The sequence below is a fragment of the Adiantum capillus-veneris genome, chromosome 17 (assembly GCF_014529385.1).
Source record: "Adiantum capillus-veneris isolate H3 chromosome 17, ASM1452938v2, whole genome shotgun sequence".
Classification (NCBI taxonomy): Eukaryota; Viridiplantae; Streptophyta; class Polypodiopsida; order Polypodiales; family Pteridaceae; genus Adiantum; species Adiantum capillus-veneris.
The window spans coordinates 95927540-95949816 of record NC_140947.1 but is presented as its reverse complement, the minus strand read 5'-3'; the positions used below and the strand labels follow the sequence as shown (position 1 = coordinate 95949816).

The 22277-nt window shown below is 42.8% G+C and overlaps 1 protein-coding gene across 1 annotated transcript in view; it reads right to left on the bottom strand.

Annotated features, from left to right (window-relative positions):
• LOC147437738 (chaperone binding / ATPase activator) overlaps positions 1-18959 on the bottom strand; it is a 35214-nt gene extending 16255 nt beyond the window's left edge. Inside the window, exons 1-5 of the mRNA XM_086487223.1 lie at positions 18692-18959; positions 18308-18361; positions 18149-18229; positions 17994-18063; positions 17828-17907 (exon numbers count right to left, since the gene is read on the bottom strand). Coding sequence (XP_086343349.1) covers positions 17828-17907; positions 17994-18063; positions 18149-18229; positions 18308-18361; positions 18692-18868 — 462 coding nt within the window. The 5' untranslated portion in view covers positions 18869-18959. The remainder of the gene's footprint in view (positions 1-17827; positions 17908-17993; positions 18064-18148; positions 18230-18307; positions 18362-18691) is intronic.
• Positions 18960-22277: the final 3318 nt, after the last annotated feature.

Genomic DNA, 22277 nt, shown 5'->3' with positions numbered 1-22277 from the left:
AATGCCAAGAGTGACTCTCCCATTGTCATTCATAGAGAGCAAGTTGTTCATTCTTCATCTCTCATTTCTAATGTGCAGGCGAAGATTGCAAAGAATCAGGAGAAGGAGACTCTCTCAGTCTTTTCTTCTCCAAAGCACGACCCACATGATTTGCATGATAACGATAAGCATGATGATTTGCATGATCAAGATGTGATTATTCATGAGCATGATGATTTGCATGATAAAGATTTGGTTGTTCACAAGGATGATGGTTTAGTTGATACTTTGTCTAGTGAAGCTAACCTCATTGCAGATTCGATCAATCACGCAGAACCGATCTTGGCTCTCGAGTCGAGGTCCAAAGAACCTCCACATGAAGTATTATGTGTTCAAATGATTAGTCAGCACGCATTATTCCAGTGTTTCATTCGTGATGCTTTCCTATATTTTAGTCACCGTCCTTAAGTGATCCCTTTTCACAGGCATGACATATTGTACGATGAGCACGATTCACTTATGAATGAGCACGGATGTATGCGGATTACTCATGAAAAGCTGAAATGTTTGCATTCAAGAAATTCACATTCCATGTCTCTTCCTTGGCATGACACAGTATCCGAAAGAGCACAAGAAAGATTGAGCATCAAGCATCGGCATTTCCATTGTGAATTGCCACAGTTGATAGATTTGGATCAGAAAGACAAGTTTCGATTCCATTGTTTGCGTGTGTTTCATGAACGGTTTGGCACTCTGTCTATATGTTCATCTACATTGCATGCACAGTCTCTGAAGAAGACTAGAATTTTTCAAGTCACTTTACATGGGATCGGTATGTTCATGTTTTTGTGTTGGAAGTGGTTTCAAGAATTTTCATCCTCGGAGATTCTTGAAGAAGGTAGACGCATGACCTTAGACGAAGTTGAAGCATTGAAGGAGCCACAGATGACTTTGTGTCGCTTTCGGCGTGGCCCAAAGAAGCAAGCGTTGCAGACCTTTATGAAGTTCAAGTATCACACGACCCACACATCAAAGTGGGCTGGTGAAGAGTCCTTCCCAATATTCATCCAGACGCTGTTGGCGATCTCCCTCGACGCCATACAGTTCAGTACATGTACCTCACTTTGAAAAGGAGGGGATGTCACGTGCACATCTAACCCTATGTGTACGTGGACAAGCTACTTCATAAAATGGGTTCAATTCAACTAGATTAGAAAGTGTTCTGGCACTTTTGTGAGTCTCTTCGCAGACCGTGCATGTCTAGGCACTTATTAGAGTAGATGCATATCCTCTGGTTGCACACAACATGATCATCAGATTTCCATCAGGAGCATTTTTACAATGCATAGACCTATTTTCCCTATTTTAGCCAATTTTCACTTATTATTTTTAAGTGACTTCTGTTGGGAACTAGGTAGGGCGATTTCTCTTTCTAAAGATGACTCAAAATTTAAGAGTGTTCGTGACATGACAATCTCAAACCTTCTCCCCTATTGTGCTTGGGATTTGCTTGTTTTCGTAAGCGAGTTCGTGATGAAAGGTTCACCAATTCACATTCAATTTCACTTAAACGGAGCAATTAAGAATACTAAACTTTCAGCCATGAACCCTCAATGCGCATACAAGCACAAATCCCCATCAAAACCCAAACCTCTTTCATAAAATCGTGTACTCACCTCCAATTGCATAGTCGTAACATTAAACAGTTGAAATGAATACATGAGCTTCCACCTTCACGATGACCATTTTCTGATTTTACAGAGATTTAAGAGCTTCTAAATTGAAGCCCAGGCGCCACACACCATTTTGATAAGGGAAAACCCTAATTCACTCACTCACAAGCTCAGACACAAGATTGCAAAGAGATGGGACTGCACTACACATAGATTGAGCAACCATAGAAGCAATTGCACAATAGAGCAAAATTGCACGTTTTTCCACTAAAAAGCAACCTTCTCTCTCTTCCCCACAGCATTTTCAGTTGATGTGTCAATTTGTAGGCCATTTCTCCGCTTCAGACCAAAACTTGGCCATTTTCAGCTCATTTTTTAATAAAACAATCCCAAATGAAGTCAGAAAATCCCTAAGTTTGTGAGGTCACTCACATAAGCATAAAAAGCAGAGATATGCATCATTTTTCATCAATATTGCATTTTGGGTCACTTTCCATGCAATTTTGCGACAACACCTGTTAGTTGCTATTTTCAACAATTTTTGCCTACATCAATCTTTGTAGACAAGATGAGTGTGTCACCATGGAACGCTTGAAATATGTACATCACAAAATCAAATTAGGCATCTTATTAAGTGGGAAAACACGCAAAGACGCCACATCCAAGGCCACGACTCCCCGAATAGATATGTACATGATAGTGACCGTAGTAGCCACTTCAGTATATATCGCAATATGTACATGATTACTATTATTTCCATGCATCAAAAGGTGTCAAAAGTGAGGTGAATGTTTTTATTTCACACTATGTACGCGCCACGGCACGACATCCACCCCTCTGAACCTCCACATCCTCCGGCATGTGCCAACATTTTGCTTATGTAGGTTTAATCTTCATTAAGATCCACAAATATTTGGATGTCATTTTCATATTCTACAAAGTTTGGAAGATCATCCTCTGCTTCTTCATCCTCATCCGTGGCAATGTCATTAGGTTCTTCATCATCATTTTGTTGTGAATCAAAAGGATCATTATCATGTCTCCTCTTGAACATCTTGATTCTTTTGCCTACTATGGAAACTTTGAGCTCTGTTCCATTGAGCTCCCTCAAGGTATATGTAGCGTTTCCATGCACATGTTTGACAATATACGGCCCAAACAACCTTTTTGCAAACTTCCTTTGTGTGGTGTGTTGGTTGTCAAGGCTACTATCATACATTACACCCAATCACCCTCTTCAATAGGCTTTGGTCGAAGCCTATGTCTTTTATCAAAAATATCTTTATTCTTTAGTCTTCCATCCTTCAATCGAGCTTTTGCAATCTCTATGTCTTCCTATCTTCTTTCCAATTGCCTTATGCGCAATGCAAGTAGATTTTTCCTGCTTACACCATCTTCCCAAGGTAACATGTTCCAAGTAGGAACTACCTGAATTGGCATTACTGGCTTCTAACCATACATCAATTCAATAGACATGTAACCAATCACTGAGCTATGAGTTGTACGGTCAGCCCATAAAGCATATGGTAGCAACCTTGGCCATTCAAGCATTCTACCTTTGCATGCCTTAGCCAAAGCTTTGACGATAGGAGGATGTCCTCTTTCACTTTTCCCATTTCCCTCTGTATTATAAGCATAGGTCAAGGCTAGCTTGATACCAATTCTTGTAAAGAAATCCCTTGCTTCATCTGCATCTAACTCACCTCTATCAGCAATTATCTGTCCCACACAACCATAGCAGCAAATTACATCTTCAAGCAAAAATTTACAAACAGCTTCTGTAGTTTTTGTCCTCAATGCGTGCCCTTCCACTTGATTTGTCAAGTCTTCTCGTGCAAGTACCAAGTATCTCATTTGCCAAAGTCCTAAAGGCATTGTGACTAGATCGACAACCCATTTATAGTGCATAGCTAATGGGTATGTAGGATGCAATCCATCGCGAGGAATACATTTGGCACGTGACAAGACTCCACAAAATCTGCTACATCCTTATACATACCTTTCCACCAATATCTTTCTTTCACTTTGGAAAAAGTAGCCCATACACCTCGATGTCCAACATATAGGCTTTCATGAAGCTCTTTGATAATTTTGTGTTGAGAAGGCTTATCAAATACTACTCGCAATGGAGTCCGATCTCTTCTTTTAGGATGTTTAAGTAGCCATCCCTCAAGAAGTATCCATATCCTTTCTTTCTGATCCTTTTGAATTCTGCTTCTGTCACAAGGCGAGCACCACATGCCAATAGAAAAGAACAGACTGAACAGACTTTTAGCACTTCAATAACATTTGAACTGAAAGAGAGAGAGAGAGAGAGAGAGACAACACGCGACACGGAGTGGCGGAATTTCACCCCAGAGAGTATTGGCCCCAAACCTTGGCGCCCCTTTCGGTATTTCTTTATATTACTGTTGATTCGCAAAGTACAACAGCCGGGGAGCACCTGCTCTGCAATCTACGCGCTAAAAAGTGCCAGAGAGGGCCCCCAAGGCTCATATTTAAAGGCCCAAAGCCTAAAAGCATCAAATATGAAAAGCTGACCCCAAAAAATCACTTTCCTAAAATTTCGGGATTTCCCTAAAAATACGTTGCGAATTTCGGAACGTCCGTACAGGTGCCACATCATCATATTTTGATGTGCAAAGTCTTTTGAGTGTGTTCTGCTTTATTTTTAATGCCTTATGTCACTTGGGGCCCCATCGGACAGGATCCCCATAAGTTGGTAGGACTTCTTCTTCTGTTACTTATTCTTCTTAGGATTTCTAGAATTAGGGTTTGCAGGTTTTAGGGTTGGGGTTTCCAAAATTAGGGTTTCAGCAGTTAGGGTTTCTTGCAAAAATTAGGGTTAGGGATTTTGCTCTCAGGCAGCCACATCATCTGTAAGTTGGCTCCATTCTTTAGGCTTTGACACGTCCGCAGTTTATTACAGCTTCAGTCCAATCATCTTACTTTTGTAAAGTACTCAAGTAGTGACCTATGTGTCACAAACTGGTGACGTGGATGGTTGTACACACACACCCGCCCGCTGAAGTGATGACGTGGCAGGCCCGCTGATTGCGGCGCAAATCCCGGAAGGCCCACGTGGCAGGCAGCGTACAGATTCAGGCTGACATGGCAGACTGGTACGACAGGTTGTACGGGCAGTGACCAGTCTCTACGCAAAAAGCATTGGCTGATCGTACGAAAATCCTATTCAGCTTTTTGGGCTTGCTTTATTTCAGGTAATTTAGCGAGAGAGAGAGAGAGAGAGAGAGAGAGAGAGAGCTTTATTTTTTAAAGGTTGCTTTGTAAGCCTATTTTTGGGGCAGCTTTTTATGGGCAGCTTTTGGGGCTCTGCTTTTAGCATCCCTGTAACTCTTTATAAGCGTGGCTTGGGCTCCCACTTCTCAGAGCATATGGACGCAGAGTCTGAGAGTGAGACCCAGCCACTCCCTGTACTTTGTGCAAAAGATTAATACAAAAACAAATACCGAAAGGGACGCCACTCTTTGGGGCCAATATCTCTAGGCACGGAACTCCGCTGGGCCCGTGTCAAATCAATTGTGAACTGTGAACTGTTTGAAGTGAATTCCTGTCGTGTCGCGGTAAAATCTTGACTTGGAGTGACCAGGTCTGTTAAAGTGGTATCAGAGCACGGCCGATTTCACTTCTACCGGGAAATCTGATCCTTTTTACGCGGCACGTATGGATTCACACAGACAGAGATCAGTCAACTTCCTCTGCATCCGGACACGCGGGAAGAGATCACGAAGAAGATTCACACGAGGAGTACGGCCCGCCTCGGCCTACTTAGGCGAGGCTTGAAGAGATGGAGCGTCGACGATTGATCGACGATGCAGGAAAGATAATGTTGAATTTTGCGAAGGACCCAAAATTTGCAAAATTTATGACCCACTTCGACAAGGTGTATGCACAGTGGCAGCAAACCACAGAACCACCCCTTAAACCGGCACTCAAGAAACCTCCTACTCCAAAGATGTTTACAAAGCAAGAATTAGAAGAGGTGGTTGATACACGGATTTCTCAACTTTTTGACGCGCAGAACAAAGTCAAAAAGCACGACAAAAGGCAGAAGAAAGGCGCTGACTTCCCGGGTTATTTGAATCGTCAATCTACTTTTGCCTCGACAAGAAAGCAGAAGAAGCATGTGTGCGATTTGAAGGAGTACCCAATTCTTCTTCTTCTTCTTCTTCTAACAGTTCTTCCAGCTCCTCTGACTCAAGCAAAGAAGACAGAAAAGGGAAAAAGCAAAGCTTCGGAAAGGGCAAGAAAAAGGCAAAAAAGCCTAGATTTCGCCCAGTTTCTGAGAGTTCTACAGAGGACTCGTCTTCAAACAGTTCGGATTCTGATGACCACAGATTCTATACAAAGAAGAAGAATTTTTATAAAGCCAACCAGTATGACTTTCTGGAGGATAAAAGCAAGAAAGTCCGAGAGTTTAAAGAAGGTAGACAGTCAATTAAATTTGACTCGTTTTCTGGATATCGAGATGCTTCGAGGGCTTTGGCCTTCATACAGTAGTTTGACATAGCTTTCTCTGGAGGGCGTTACTCGAAGCACTCCAAGATTCGGGAGGCTACCTCTTACTTCAAGGGAAATGCTCGAACTTGGTGGTCCATGCTTCTATTGAACCAGACAGCGCCACTTAAATGGCTGAAATTTAAAAGGCTTTTTATTTCTTCTTGGTTGACTCGAGAGTACGAATGCGACATACGAACTGCTTGGAACCATCTTCGGATGACCAAGAAGGATAAATTGGACGCATATTGCGAGAGATTTTGGAGCTCTTTTCTAGCAGCCTCTTCATTTAAGAAGATCTCGTCCAAAGAACAGATTGAGCGGTTTACCTTGGGACTTCCTACAGAGATCCAAGATCACTACTTAGAGCAAAAGTCAGGTTCCATTCACAAACTGATAAGTCATGCGAAACGGGGTTTTGCCATTCATTCAGGCAGTTTGACCTACCCCACAGATGAAATCATGACGCAAAGGACCGAACAAACTTGGAACAATGAAAGTAGATAGAGGAAGAGCAACCCAAAAAAGAAAGAAAAGGATGCACGACCCAAGCTCACTCTTCGAGAGAGAGCTCTTTACATCAAAGAGGGGAAGTGTTTTGGATGCGGGGAAACGGGGCACATCTCCGCGAAGTGCCCTAAAAAGGCACCGAAAGAACAGAACGACGAGGATGAAGACAGGCCTGAGAGTTCGAAAGCAACTGAGGAACGTGGACGGAGGCAAGATGAAAGCAAGACTGGTTCCAGATTGCATGGGTACTTACCCAAATACGATTGACGAGATTAAAGAACTTTGCCGAGCATGGGGCAAAGTGAAAGACCAAGAAGCCCTGATTTTCTTTGATGGAGAAGCCAAGGCCAACTTCATTTCACCAGAATTGCCGACGCATCTCGAGATCACACCCGATCGCATGGGACCAGTAGCAGAGGCAGTTCTAGCGACAGCCGGCAAGGACGTAGCCATTACACCAAAGGGTCTTGTCCAGCCTAGTACTTCACCGTACTGCTCTCCAATGTTGTTGGTTTTGAAGAAAGACGGATCTTGAAGAATGTGCATCGATTATAGAGCTCTCAACAAAATCACCATCAAGAACAGATTTCCGATTCCTAGGATCGATGATATTCTTGACCGACTACAGGGATCCTTGTGCTTTAGCAAGATCGACTTGAAGACCGGATATCATCATACCCGAATCGCGCAAGGAGATGTCTACAAGACAGTTTTTCGGACGACTTTTGGGTTATTTGAGTTTTTCGTGATGCCTTTGGCCTCACGAATGCTCCTACGACATTTAACCGGATGATGGACACGATTTTTCGAGAGTACAGACTATTTGTTGGCACTTTCTTTGACAACATCATTGTTTTCTTCAAGGATGAGGCAGAACATAGAGAACATCCGCTGCAGGTCTTTCAAGCATTACGAGATCACAAGTTGGTGATTAATGCAAAGAAAAGTGAATTTTTCCTATCAGAGATGCACTTTTTGGGACACATTGTGTCAGTAGCAAGAGTGCAAATGGACCCAGACAAGATAGAGACTATCCGTGATTGGCCCGATTTGAAGAATGTCCATGAAGTTAGAAGCTTCTTGGGCTTGCGTTCGTACTACAGGCGGTTCATTAGAAAGTTTGCATAGGTTGCTTCCCCTTTGCATATTTTGACACAGAAAGGAGTCCCTTTCTCGTGGGGACCCATAGAGGTGACTGCCTTTCAGACATTGAAAGAGAAATTGACTACAGGACCAGTTTTGACTTTGCCGGACTTGCAGAAGTCATTTTAAGTCTATTGTGATGCTTGTGGTCGTAGTCTGGGTGCGGTCTTAATGCAAGAAGGCCATGTCATTGCCTACGAGAGCCGATTGTTCTCAAGGCCGGAATTGACAGCACAGATTTATGAGAAAGAGCTTTTGGCGGTTATCCATGCTCTTACTCAGTGGCGATATTACCTACTCGAAGCGGATTTTACTGTCTTCACAGACCATCCGAGTTTACGTTACTTCTTGTCATAGAAGCAGCTATCGGAAAGCAGATGCGATGGGCGAACATCTTGTCACAATTTCACTTCCAGATTGTCCATGTGCAAGGACAGAAGAACTTGGTGGCAGATACTTTGTCTCGGAAGCCATTGGTTCTCGCTATTTCCACAATACATCATAGGAGCTTCGAGGATACGGTCGAGCAGTATGCCACAGATACAAATTTTGCAGATATTTTCGCTCGGATACGGAATGGGAAGATAGTAGCGGGATATTCCATTCGGAATGGCTACTTGATGAGGAAAACCATGTGGTGCGTTACATAGTCGTTGAGGGAAAAGGTTATGACCGAATGCCACTGTCCACCTTTTACGGGTCACCGCGGCATTGCTACCACCTTGAAAGGGGTAGAGATACTTCTTTTGGCCGAGACTCAAGAAGGATGTAGACGAGTTTGTGCCCACTTGCTTGGTATGCCAGAAGGTCAAGTTTGAGAAGCATAAAGCACAGGGATTGTTACAGCCTTTACCCATACCCACCCGCCCTTGGAAAAGTATTGCAATGGATTTCATTTTTTTTTCTCCCGAGAACACACGGTGGTCACGATGGTATCTAGACTATTATTGACAGATTTAGCAAGCAAGCTCATTTCATTCCAGTGAAGAAAACAGTCAAGCCGGATCACTTAGCAAGACTGTTTGTGGCCTAGATCTTTAGATTACATAGCATGCCCGAGACGATTGTCTCCGACAGGACCCCAGATTCACGAGTTTGTTTTGTAAGGCTATTTGGGAGAACATTGGCACGCGGTTGCAGTTCTCTTTCCATCCGCATACTAACGGGCAATCTGAGATTGCCAATTCAGTGATACTAGATTTATTGAAGTCTTACATCTCGGATTAGAAGACTCAATGGGAAAAGTATTTACCTTTGGTGGAATTTGCCTACAATAACGTCATACACTCTTCGTAGGGGAAAGCGCCATTTGAGATTATTGAAGGTGCTACGAAGGTTCCACCCTTCCTAAGCACGAAAGATAAGATTTTTGAAGCCGATGATTACACGCGTGACTTGGGCACGGCTTCTGCGAAGGTCCGCGAGGCTTTGCAGAAATCTCAAGAAAGACTGAAAAAGGCAGCAAATCGCCATCGTCGCGATTTGAAATTGAAGGAGAACAATGGGTGCTCTTACGGTTTGAGAAGACACGCCTGAGAAGGAAAAAGGGAAAGGAGACGTTTTTTCATGCTCGTTGTCACAAACGGGAGCGCATAACAATATAAAATACATTCGGATAAATAGGATTTATCACTTATTACTGAAGCCAGAGGATATAGAGAGAGAGATAGAGAGTGAGAAGATCAACACACTACTGGGGACCAGAAGATGGGTTGGTCCCCCCCCCCGTAATAGTATCTTTATTACTGAGGAGAAGTCTATACAAGCACTTGAACCGAACGTATTACCACGTTCGTTCTAGAATAAGACTTGATGGTTCTCGGAAGCCTCAGCTTCCGATTCCTAGGGCAAAACCCTATTCCAAGAAACTTCAGTTCCTTATTCTAATTCCTCGAGAATCAAGGTTCTCGCCTTTGGATCTCACCTTCCAGACTCAGGGCATGGCATCCCTGCAACTCTTTTCAAACTCTCTTCCAGAGTCCTCTTCCCACAAAACAACTCTGCTTTTACAGACATGAAGTCCTTACTTGGGAATCTCAACTTCCGGATCACAACTTGAGAGACTACCTCTCTCCAATCCGTGGATCTACTTCCCAAACTCGGGTACGAAACCCTTGGGCTGATCTGGCTCTAGTTCCTCAGAGCGCTTTTCTCCTGCAGAGGCTCGTGCCTTCCTCTGCTCCTACTCCCTCACGAAGAGGAAGTACACCTGCAATCAAATACTCAAAGATCATAACATGAAAATCGTTACCTTCAAAGTCTCGACGCTCGAAACGCAACTCGATTCTCGAAAAGCAATTCCCCGGAACAGATCTCTACATAGAAAATTCCTCTCTTCCAATCCTACACACAAAAGAGGTGTGTTCTCGAATTCCTTCTTATAAATCAGCCCCATCTACGACATTTATGGGCTGAAAACAGAGAAAAACAGCAGCTTGTCGCGATGGAAACACGCTCCGTAGGCACTTCTTCGCGAGGGAACTCGCGCACTGGGTCTTAGCGACATCGGGTACACTTGGAACAGCCATGGGCATCACCGGCAAGCGTCTTCTTTGCGGGTGAACTCTGCGGCAGCATCTCCTTCTTGTAAACACTGATCCTTCCCTCTGAGTGAGGGCATGAGATGCTTTTAGAGCTCCCGGCCACGGACACGAATAGCTACTCGCGTAGAGATCGCGGCCATTTTTTTATTTATTTTTTTATTTTATTTTTTCATAAAATATCATTTTTTGTTTTCGATGTTCTGCCAAAAAAAGAGAGAGAGAAAACGCTGGCTGATCTGCGGCCTTATTTATCAGATGGCTGCCCACTTATTAAATGGGCGGCCGGCATATTTTAAAAATAGTCTGAATCTGTCCAAAAACTCAATAAAACCTTATAAGTTAAAAACAATGCTTTCACAACACTTCCTAGGCGTCCCTGGATGCAATCACACGCACAGTTGCAATGCAGACATCGACTTCCTCGCGAAAAAGCATCTGCTTTCCCGAAAAGCAATCCCGCTTTCTCAGAAAGCATCTGTTTTTCCTCAAAGTTTCCTCTGAACCCATCTTCATTCAAGTGCTTGCTTTTCCTTGTGCACAATTCTAACACAATTCGGAATTTCCTCTCGACTATGGATATCCCCTTTCCGATGCACCCGTCACCCACCTTGTGACGCATCAGGAATACCCATCACCTAGTCCTTTCCTACCGAACTTACAATACAATCTCCTTCGCGATTCTCTATGTCACCCAGCCTATGACGCATCAGAGATGTCCGTTCCCGGATGGTCGGATACTTCTTTCCGATGCTCCCTGTCACCCATCCCATGTGACGTATCAGAAGCACCCGTTCCTGGTGGCCTTACAAATATTCCCTTTCACAGTGCTCCTATCATTACTTTGAATGACGCACTAGGAATACTCCATACTCGGATGTCTCCAGTGAGAAAAACCCTCTCACTTAAAATTCCAATAATTCATTTAGAATTATTTTTCCTTGATGTTCCAAGCGAGAAAACCCTCTCACTTATAAATCCAATAATTCATTTAGAATTATTTTTCTGTCAGATAAAGCCAATTTAGCAACATCCCTCACTTATAAACAGTTGTCCTCAACTGTAGAGATTCAACAAAACTGCCGGGAAGAAACCGGAAAAATTCCAAATCTTGCTCAATGGTGAGTTGAGCTTGTCCTTTCTCAGTAGAGAACTTAAAAATGAAATTAAACAAAAATTCAATAATTCAATACTTACCTTACCGGATCATGTCTTTCCTCTAGTACCTCGAGGATATCCTTCACCTTTCATTAAACTTGCGAGTCGGGTAAGAACTCGTCATTCGCGTCTTTCCAACAAATTGGAAGTTTCCTCATCCGAGAATCTGTTAACTCAATTCCACCTTCTCAATCCCGAGAAGAATAATCCTCCTAGAAATCAATCTAGGTCTTTGCCATTGCACATAACCTTGCGCTATTAGTCCTGAGGATATTAAACCTCTCGTGTCCTCTCACATAGGGCATGTCGAGAGCATTAAGCTCATGTGAATCGTCCTGTGGGGCACACAAAGTGTGTCATCTTACCAAAGTAAGTTCTTATTCCGGGCCTTTGCTTTGGGTAGGCCAATTGTTCTGATCCAAAGTTTCCTTATCCGAAACTCTATTAACTTGATTCCGTCTTCTCAAATTCGAGAAGAATAATCTTCCTAGAAATCAATCTAGGTATCTGTCCTTGCGCATAATCCTGCACTGTTAGTCCAGAGGGTATTAAACCTCTTGTGTCCTCCCACATAGGGAATGCCCAAGTCATAGAGGATTAAGCTCGATGTGTTTCTTTCACAATTTGCGATCACCTTAAAGAAGGTTCTTGTTCCGGGCCGTCGCTCAACGTAGGCGGACGGTTCCAATCCGAAGATTCCTTGTGCACAGCGGCACTTCCTTCCAATTTTTTCCCTCCTGCGAGTTATTACCACCAGCAATGTTTTCCCGACGCCCATTAGCGTCTCTTCCTTACAAAATCATAAAAAATGATTCGCCTTACGAGCATCAATGACGACTTGCAAAATCTCAGGTAGATAGGATTCTAGCCATAGCATTTTCTGAACGTACGTTCAAACCCGGTTCACAATAGAGCGAACCCTCTTTGATTCTCAGGGATGTTCTCCCATATGTGGTTAAGGTAATTGTTACCATTTTAAAACGGTTGGCGAATTTTACTCTTACGAACATAATAGTTCGAATTTATTCCAGCAGCATGTAAATGCTACTTGACCTGCTCATGGAGAAACATATACCGCAACCAAAAGTTGCTACTATAATGGTAAAAGCACATAGCGTACTCAATAATCAACGACCATCAGAAAACCTCTTCTCCGTAGAGAAACTCAAATTCCTTCTACCGAACACATCTCAAATAGAGATTCTCGTGTCGGAATATCCTTGCGCGCAAAAAGGCGCTCAAGAGAGTATAACAAACTCCCGTCCAGTTCCTAAAAAGGAAGTTGGTTCATCTCATTCCGTTCAGCGGAAAAAAAATCAACTGGTAGATGACCCACCTTGGCATAGGTCTGCATCTTCGTGTGTTATCCATGTACCCAAAGGTGTACATAATTCTTAAGCTGTGTAGTTTTGATGTACCTGGGAAATTACCTTCCCTTCGTAAGATCCTTAGAGCGAAGGCGCTCAACCTGACGATCCCTTGGCTCATTCTTAGTGCAAAACCCGCTCATTAAATAAACTAGGATTTCAATCCGTGGATTCTCGAGCACAGTCCGTGGTCGTCGCTTGTTCCTTCCCTCATAAAGAGAGTGTTCATTCACTTGTGCGAAAAGCACTACCATGTTCTCCCTTATCGGGTAGAGGGTGTTGGTTCATAAGGTACTCAAGCTTAGTGAAAGCTGTTCTTGGTTGAAATCTCGGAATGGTTCCTTCCTTTCTGCCGTCCTACCCGCAATAGCAGGTAATTTGTTGGTGAACTACCGGATACGAGATCAATAGTTGACCTTTCGGATATTTGAGCAAACCAATCCATCGCAGCAATGTTTCAACTCAATTCTACTCTCATAAACACTCGAGAGTGATTGTCCTCGTTAGACACATGCATATCTCGTGCATAAAAGCAATACGCAGTTTATGAGTTCCTCAAAGATTTAACTTTGATCAAAGACCTGCCCTCTCACTTAAAGTTTGAGGGTCTTCTATTCAAAAACTTAGGAGTTAGATTGAATTCCCTTACTCCAAACTTTCTCTGGATAGCAACGTATCCTTCGAGGAGAGGTAACAAAAATTCATTGTTTCTGTGTTCAATGGTTCCCGTCCCACTGCGGGGATTAAAGTCTATGTACACTAAGGTGTACACTTTCAGCTTTTATCGCTGACTCCACCATCTGCTGCAAAGTATCTTGTAGATGCGTCTATAAAATCCGGGCAAAAGTCCTTCGTTAAATTTCTTCATCTTTCCTTCCTCAAAGAGGATCAAGAGTGGAGCTATCTTGGCAAGAATGAACCACTACTTGCTTTGAGTCACTCGTGTTCCTATTGGGCAAACCAATCCCAATCATCTTTGATGCCTTCCTCAAAGCGTAGAGGAAAAAAAAATTGTCCAAAAATTCAGCTTTGAATTGAATCCAAGTCTTGTTGTAAGTTCCTTGCAGAGCTTTGGTATACCATCAAGTACTTGCAATCCCCTTGAGGTGTTTGGTCACATGCCTCATCTTCGACACTTTTCAGAAATTGCCGTTTGCAAAGGCAACTTCAAATTGTCGAATGAAAGCAGTAGCTTTCAGGACATCTTCCTTTCCGTCAAAAGTATCAAACTTGACTGGAGTGTTCCTAGGTCTAGAGACCTTCTCCATACCCTTCCCGAGATGACGGAATTTCTTGGCTATGGTTCTGGATTGATGTTCATGGATATCTTCTGGGTTCTGAACGATCTTGAGAATTCGGCTCCTTGGATTCTCTAGGTTCTTGAGCATCATGCTCTTGTCGCCTTCTCAAAGAATCCCAAGTCTTGTGTCGACTTCTTGCAGAGAGAAAAAAAAAATCCAACTCTGCGAGCTTTTTCCTGCAGGACTTAGGTTTCCGCCTACTTACTTCTCTCTTGGCTTGTCATGGCTTCTTCCCATATCTTCCCAGAGTCGTCCTCCTTTACAGAGAAAGAGAGGAGACCATGCTCTGATACCACTCTCACAAACGGGAGCGCATAACAATATAAAATACATTCGGATAAATAGGATTTATCACTTATTACTGAAGCCAGAGGATATAGAGAGAGAGATAGAGAGTGAGAAGATCGACACAGTATTGGGGACCAAAAGATGGGCTGGCCCCCCCCGTAATAGTATCTTTATTACTGAGGAGAAGTCTATACAAGCACTTGAACCGAACGTATTACCACGTTCGTTCTAGAATAAGACTTGATGGTTCTCGGAAGCCTCAGCTTCCGATTCCTAGGGCAAAACCCTATTCCAAGAAACTTCCGTTCCTTATTCTAATCCCTCGAGAATCAAGGTTCTTGCCTCTGGATCTCACCTTCCAGACTCAGGGCATGGCATCCCTGCAACTCTTTTCCAACTCTCTTTCCAGAGTCCTCTTCCCGCAGAACAACTCTGCTTTCCCGGACACGAAGTCCTTACTTGGGAATCCCAACTTCCGGATCACAACTTGAGAGACTACCTCTCTCCGATCCGTGGATCTACTTCCCAAACTCGGGTACGAAACCCTTGGGCTGATCTAGCTCTAGTTCCTCAAAGCGCTTTTCTCCTACAGAGGCTCAAGCCTTCCTCTGCTCCTACTCCCTCACGAAGAGGAAGTACACCTGCAATCAAATACTCAAAGATCATAACATGAAAATCGTTACCTTCAAAGTCTCAACGCTCGAAACGCAACTCGATTCTCGAAAAGCAATTCCCCGAAAGAGATCTCTACATATCAAATTCCTCTCTTCCAATCCTACACACAAAAGAGGTGTGTTCTCGGGTTCCTTCTCATAAATCAGACCCGTCTACGACATTTATGGGCTGAAAACAGAGAAAAATAGCAGCTTGTCGCGATGGAAACACGCTCCGTAGGCACTTCTTCGCGAGGGAACTCGCGCACTGGGTCTTAGCGACATCAGGTACACTTGGAACAGCCATGGGCATCACCGGCAAACGTCTTCTTTGCGGGTGAACTCTGCAGCAACATCTCCTTCTTGTAAAAACTGATCCTTCCCTCTGAGTGAGGGCATGAGATGCTTTTATAGCTCCCGGCCATGGGCACGAATAGCTGCTCGCGTAGAGATCGCGGCCATTTTTTTATTTTTTTTTTATTTTTTTTTCAAAAAAAAAATCCATTTTTTTCGATGTTCTGCCAAAAAAAGAGAGAGAGAAAACGCTGGCTGATCTGCGGCCTTATTTATCAGATGGCTGCCCACTTATTAAATGGGCGGCCGGTATATTTTAAAAATAGTCTGAATCTGTCCAAAAACTCAATAAAACCTTATAAGTTAAAAACAATGCTTTCACAACACTTCCCAGGCGTCCCTGGATGCAATCACACGCACAGTTGCAATGCAGACATCGACTTCCTCGTGGAAAAGCATCTGCTTTCCCGAAAAGCAATCCCGCTTTCTCAGAAAGCATCTGTTTTTCCTCAAAGTTTCCTCTGAACCCATCTTCATTCAAGTGCTTGCTTTTCCTTGTGCACAATTCTAACACAGTTCGGAATTTCCTCTCGTCTATGGATATCCCCTTTCCGATGCACCCGTCACCCACCTTGTGACGCATCAGGAATACCCATCACCTAGTCCTTTCCTACCAAACTTACAATACAATCTCCTTCGCGATTCTCTATGTCACCCAGCCTATGACGCATCAGAGATGTCCGTTCCCGGATGGTCGGATACTTCTTTCCGATGCTCCCTGTCACCCATCCCATGTGACGCATCAGAAGCACCCGTTCCTGGTGGCCTTACAGATATTCCCTTTCACAGTGCTCCTATCATTACTTTGAATGACGCACTAGGAATGCTCCGTACTCGGATGTCTCCAGTGAGAAAAACCCTCTCACTTAAAATTCCAATAATTCATTTAGAATTATTTTTCCTTGATGTTCCAAGCGAGAAAACCCTCTCACTTATAAATCCAATAATTCATTTAGAATTATTTTTCAGTCAGATAAAGCCAATTTAGCAACACTCGTCATGCCAAATGCCCACCATAATGTAATAACATCTAACAAAACACGTGTACAAACCATTTATGCAAGAGGGTTCCAAAACTGGAAAACTTGATCTAATGGACTCGTTCGGACATGCAAGTCCTGCAAACACGCTCACAAAATTGTCGGTACTAATCCTCTTAGGATTCTAGACACTCCTATCAAGGAAGAAGGGGAAAACTAGCTCTGGAAGTCGATAAAGCATGTCCACGTGGCACACAGAGCCATGTGCACATGACTCTAAAGCCTTTGATGCCTTTCCCCTCACGCCGTGAGTATTAAAGTGAATCTTGCATCTAGGATAGAGACACACATTTTCCAATGTTCTCAAGAGGTCTCCACCCTTACTACAGCTCAACTCTCTAAAACTCATGTATTTGCAAGCTACATCCTAATAATCATGCATCCAGCATATTGCATTCTTCCAAAGAACAGTATGTTCAACATCAAGCAGCTTCCATGGTTTGGGCCTCAGCCCTTGACTCTACCTCACCTCCATAAAAAGTAAACACTTCCTTGCCAATGCATCAATCAAAAACTTGAACCTCTGCCTTTCCAGGAAAAATAATGACAATTCCATTAGCAATCAGGGCACTTTCCATTGGTTCTTTGAATCATCAATGCAAAAATGCTTCCCAACTCCCAAGATTCCCAAAGTATGGTCGTGAAGAGCAACGTATTGTACACACAATCATACATTCATGGACTTTTGGACATAGTTACCAGGAACGGGAACGCGGAACAAAATGCCATTCCTTGTTACGGGTACTCACGTTTGAAACACGGAACGGGGATTCGGAACGAGAACTTGGAATGGGAACGGGGAACGGAGACCCGAAAACGGCCATTCCCTGTTACTATGCTTTTGGACCTACATGTTCCCAAAAAAATGAGAGTACCAGAAGGGGCCATTCCAGGCACTGATGCTTAAGATGTCTATTTCTACATACAAATAAATGTAAGTGAACATATGTCCCTATGCGTTTATGTTAAAACAGTGAATCTGGCTAAGAATGCCATAGACAGAAAACACAAGTCTTCAAGCCTCAATCAAGATCTTGTAGTTCAAACCAGCAGAAAAAAAGTAACTAACTAACCCTCCAAACTTAGAGCATACAACTAACAAGAATAGAAGCCAACAATAAAAAGACACTCAAATTAGTTTGAGAGTTTTATGGCCAATCTAAGCAAAGCAATAGAATGCATCTTTTTCCTGACTGAGTCTATCAAACAATGTGCATATTGCTAATGAATTAGTCAATCAGGCTAACACAGATCTTTGAAAGCCAGCAGAATTTTGAAACCTCACGAAGCCTACAAGAAATACCTGCAAATCATCTAAGTCATTGTAAGAAGCCTCGGGAACTTTCAAAGTACCTCCAAGGTCCTTGGAGTCTTGCCAATCCCCTGCAATGAAAAATGATTTCCTCTTTGGAAGCAAGAGAACCCATGATGACAAAATTTGGGTGCCAACAAATGTACTAAACCAATACCTTTGAATTTCAAATTGATCTCGTAGCTGTAACCACACCGCTTCTTGTTTCTGACCGTCACAAGAGTTGCCTGCACATCATCATAGAAAATTTCCAGTTACTTGAGTCAATCAAAGGGAAGACGTTAGAAGTTAAGTAGGAGAGAATATACATACTTCTCCTGCACATCTGCTAACCTCTGTAACTTGTGCATAACCTTCCTTTAGCTGAAGCGGCTCCAGGGACATAAGTAATTCCTGGCATTCCTCAAATCTCAACCCACAGAAAACATTAAATTCCTACTGCTCAAAATAAGTAATTCACACCCCCCTTACCTCTAACCTGCTCGTAGCCCACTTTGTTATGCATTTCTCTTCCCATGTACCTGCCTGCAAACGAATGGTACTCAGTGTCAAGCTGCCATGTCATCAGACAATGAAAACAGAAACTTGACAACAGATAGCATAGCATTGCAATGTATATCATTCAACAAAATGGCTAACAAAAGTTAAAACCGATGGAAAAGAATAAGGCAATCAAAAGAACTTATATCGCCAATGCTGGCAAATCTAGAGCACACTGATTTGTTTGTTGCATAAGGAGAAATCTGCAAGCTTTCCTGACACACACAGTACAAGACGGTGCTGTAGGAACCCAAGAGCATTCGAATGTGCATTCATGAGGGGATGTGCCAACCGCACCATGAGCCCCCAAAGTACCTGGTTCCAAACAGATCCAAGGTTAGTAGGTTGTGGAACTTGAGCAATGTCATGCGAGGAGAGTTTCCGCGGCTGAGGGTCAGGAGCAGCCTGCTCCGTCCTCCTGCGCACCCAATACGTGTAAGAGGAGTCCTCCTTTGAGGCATCTGGAGCCGGAGCCGGAGCCGCAGCCGCCATGCCTCTAGTGTCCACGCGCGACAGACCGCAGAAACCCGCAAGCACTATGCTTCGCTGTTTGCAGAGAAAATGTAACAGTGTTAATGGGTCCAAAGAAATAATGCTGTATTTGAGAAAAGTGTCTGAACTTAGCCTTGAAGCCCATCAGAAATTCAAGACATTGATGTATGGATGTATTCAAAGATATAGTCCAGGCTGTTTTCAGCGGATGCAAAGTGTCCAAATACAATCACCTACGCATGCATCTTGAAGGCATGTGGCTCTACCCAGCATGCTCATATGGGCTTAAATATTCGATCTTATATTGTTAGCCAAGGGCTATCACAAAAAATGTCGTGCTTGGCAATGCCGTGGTTTTCTCTCGCAACATCGCCAAGCAAGCAGCAATAAAGGCTATAGAACCAAAAAGGGAGAGCAAGAGAACGAATCTCTCTTTTGTGAGATCACTTAAAGATTGTGCTAAGCAGAAGGTTTTGTACCGAGGTAGTAGGATTCATGCTGATATTTGCGATAGTGGGTATGTATGTCAAGTGTGGTGCTCTTGTCAGTGCCCAACAAGTCTTTGATGAGCTTACTATGGGGGATGTCGTCTTGTGGATATGCCCAACAAGGATAGGGCTAGGAAGTTGTGGGCTATTCTCAATAGAAGCATAGCAAGGGCCTATCTCCAGACGCAATCACCTGCGCGTACATCTTAAAAGCATGTGGCTCTGTGCAAGATGCTAATATGGACAAAAAAATTCAAGATGATGTTGTTAGTCAGATGCTATTGAAAAAAGATGTGCTTGGCACTACCTTGAACAGATGGTCGTATGTTATACAGCATGGTGAGGATGAGGAAGAGGATCAATGTAGGATCGTCACAATCTCAGTCTCTCATCCCTCAAACTCTCATGTTTTAGTCCTTGTTCGAAGTTCGATATGTATGCCAGATGGGGTGTCCCAAAGACTGCGAGTTTGTGTATGTGTGTGTATGTGAGCCTACGAATGGACAATACGGTAGATTCAGTCTACCCTACGACCTCGAACATCGGAAGTAGTGTAGGTAATTGTAGGCATGATAGAAAACGTGAATGTGACAGTCGACATGTTGGTAGAAGTCGCAGGAAGGGATGCCGATGGCATGGAACAATGTAAGGAAGGTCTAGCAGCCCATCCATCCAAGATTGTGCTTTGATGTAGTCGACCAATATCAAAGGTACACTTATATTCTATATTTTGATTTCCTATATGTGATCTCAAAAGTACTTAGATTACATCGCGTACACATTAAATAAATTACATCATTTTTATTGAAAAGATTGTAGATGAAGGTGACAAAGGCAGAAGAATTTAGGTTATGTCCAACAAAGGGATGTGCATGGACAGTACACCACGACTGACATGGCAACGTGGAGCGATACATGTTTTATTAAAATATCGGTAAAAAATTATTCCTTATACAACTACAATATTTTTACAATAAAAAGCTCTTCCAACACTGGAGGAGAAGCATAAGTCCCCCTTCAACATTGAAGGGGATAAAAGTGGCGGGGGAAGGGCACATTCCCTACGGTATTATTATAAATGTGGAGAACGGTGCCAACTCCACACCATACATATGTATGGTTTTTTCTTTTTTTTATGGGCACAAGCATCGTAAATGCACGAAATGCATCTTGTTTCGTTTTTATTATAATGTGGAACTATTTACATTCATACATCTTTTCATGCAAAATCTCGTTTGTGATACGAAGTCATAGAGCTTTTGGCGAAAGCTTCGAGGAGAGATGCATATATATAGCATATTGCGGTATGAAAGATCTTAATTGTGAGGCAAGGGCCTAAAAAATGATGGTGATATTTTGTACTTTGTAGGTATTTTTGAAGTTCAAAAGCAACTATGGTTAATATGCATTGGGTTTTTACCTCAAGGTGATTCATTACTTTGTAGGTATTTTTAAGTTCAAAAGCAACCATGATTAATATGCATGAGTTTTTAACCTCAAGGTGATTCATTACTGGTTCATAAATTGTGCTCATGTGTGTCATTAAATAAAAAAGAAAAAATTATACATGAGTATGGTGGGGAGCCCATGCAGAGTTGGCATAGTCCTCCCCAAAGATACAGAATCATAGAGGAAACATGCCCTTCCCACATTTCCAAAATCGCCTTCAATATTGAAGGTGGCCACTTTGCATTTGGCAATGTCAAATACCAAAGAGTGAATAAGTGGTCAACTGGCAAAGGTAACAAAATAACTCATAATAATCATATTTTTGAAACATTTAAGAGGAGTATCACATCAATTGTGATTTGGAATTGGTACTTCTTAACTTTATATCCTTTTTTTTGCCTAGCTCCTCTCATCAATTGAGGCTCCACTTTCATATTTTGTTATTATTTGTCCTAGTCATGAATATCTCGGATAAAATTCTTAGACATCCTTATTCCCTTCTTTAGTGTCCTCCAAAGGGTTGCAACTGTCTACTAGTATGAAGAGATCTATGTGAATACCAATGGGTAAATTGCATGATATGGGTTGCATGCAAACATACCAATAACTACCTATGATGACAACAATGTTTCAACATGCATGTTGCAAAAAGTGATAAATGACAGGCCAAGGGTAGGGACGTTATTTTAAGTCAAGGTTGGAGCATGCTAGCTTAAGGGTTTCTTGGTAGATGCTAGAGGGCACTAGATAAGGAGGTGGTTGGGAGGAAAGTGGGCACGCCAATCTTCTTCAGTTCTTGTAGTAGTATGAGAGCATCAGGTCGAGGTCCCTAAAGGGGGGAAAAGACACCATCCTTTTTTAAGCACCAAAGCATTGATTTGGGGAAAAAAGTTGTGGTGAGAAATACCTCTTGTGAGGAGGGAGAGTCGGGGTCGATCTCGACTTTTGAGGTGGCAACAATACCAAAGGGGAGCACCCTAGCGAGATGGCCACTTTTTGTTTCTACATGACCTCCTTCTAAAGCCCCTAGCTCATCATAGGAGCTCCTTTTCTCTTCATCTCATTGTAAGCCAGCTTCCATGCCATATTTTCACAAGTGGGTGCCCAAGTTTGTGGTTTGAGAGTTCCTTTTGCTAAATTTTGGAGCTTGGGGGGATTCTAAGATGGAGTCCAGCCATAAGTTTTTTACCAAACTTATGAAAAGCCAAGCAAAGGAAGTGCCAAAGAGGGCAATGTGCTCTAAAAGCCAATAGTAAGGAGGGAAAATAAGTAAACTTGTTTCTATTTGTCGGCTTTCACCAAATTATTTTATTCATGTCTTTAGAACACGATTGTAAATAGTGGGAACGGCTGTAGACTAAGGTGCCTAGGCTGGTAATTACCAAAATCAATTAATGAGGTAACTAGCACAGGGAACAGTCAGTCAGAGAGCCAGTAGAAAGCTATAAATAGGGCTCACTACTTCATTTTTG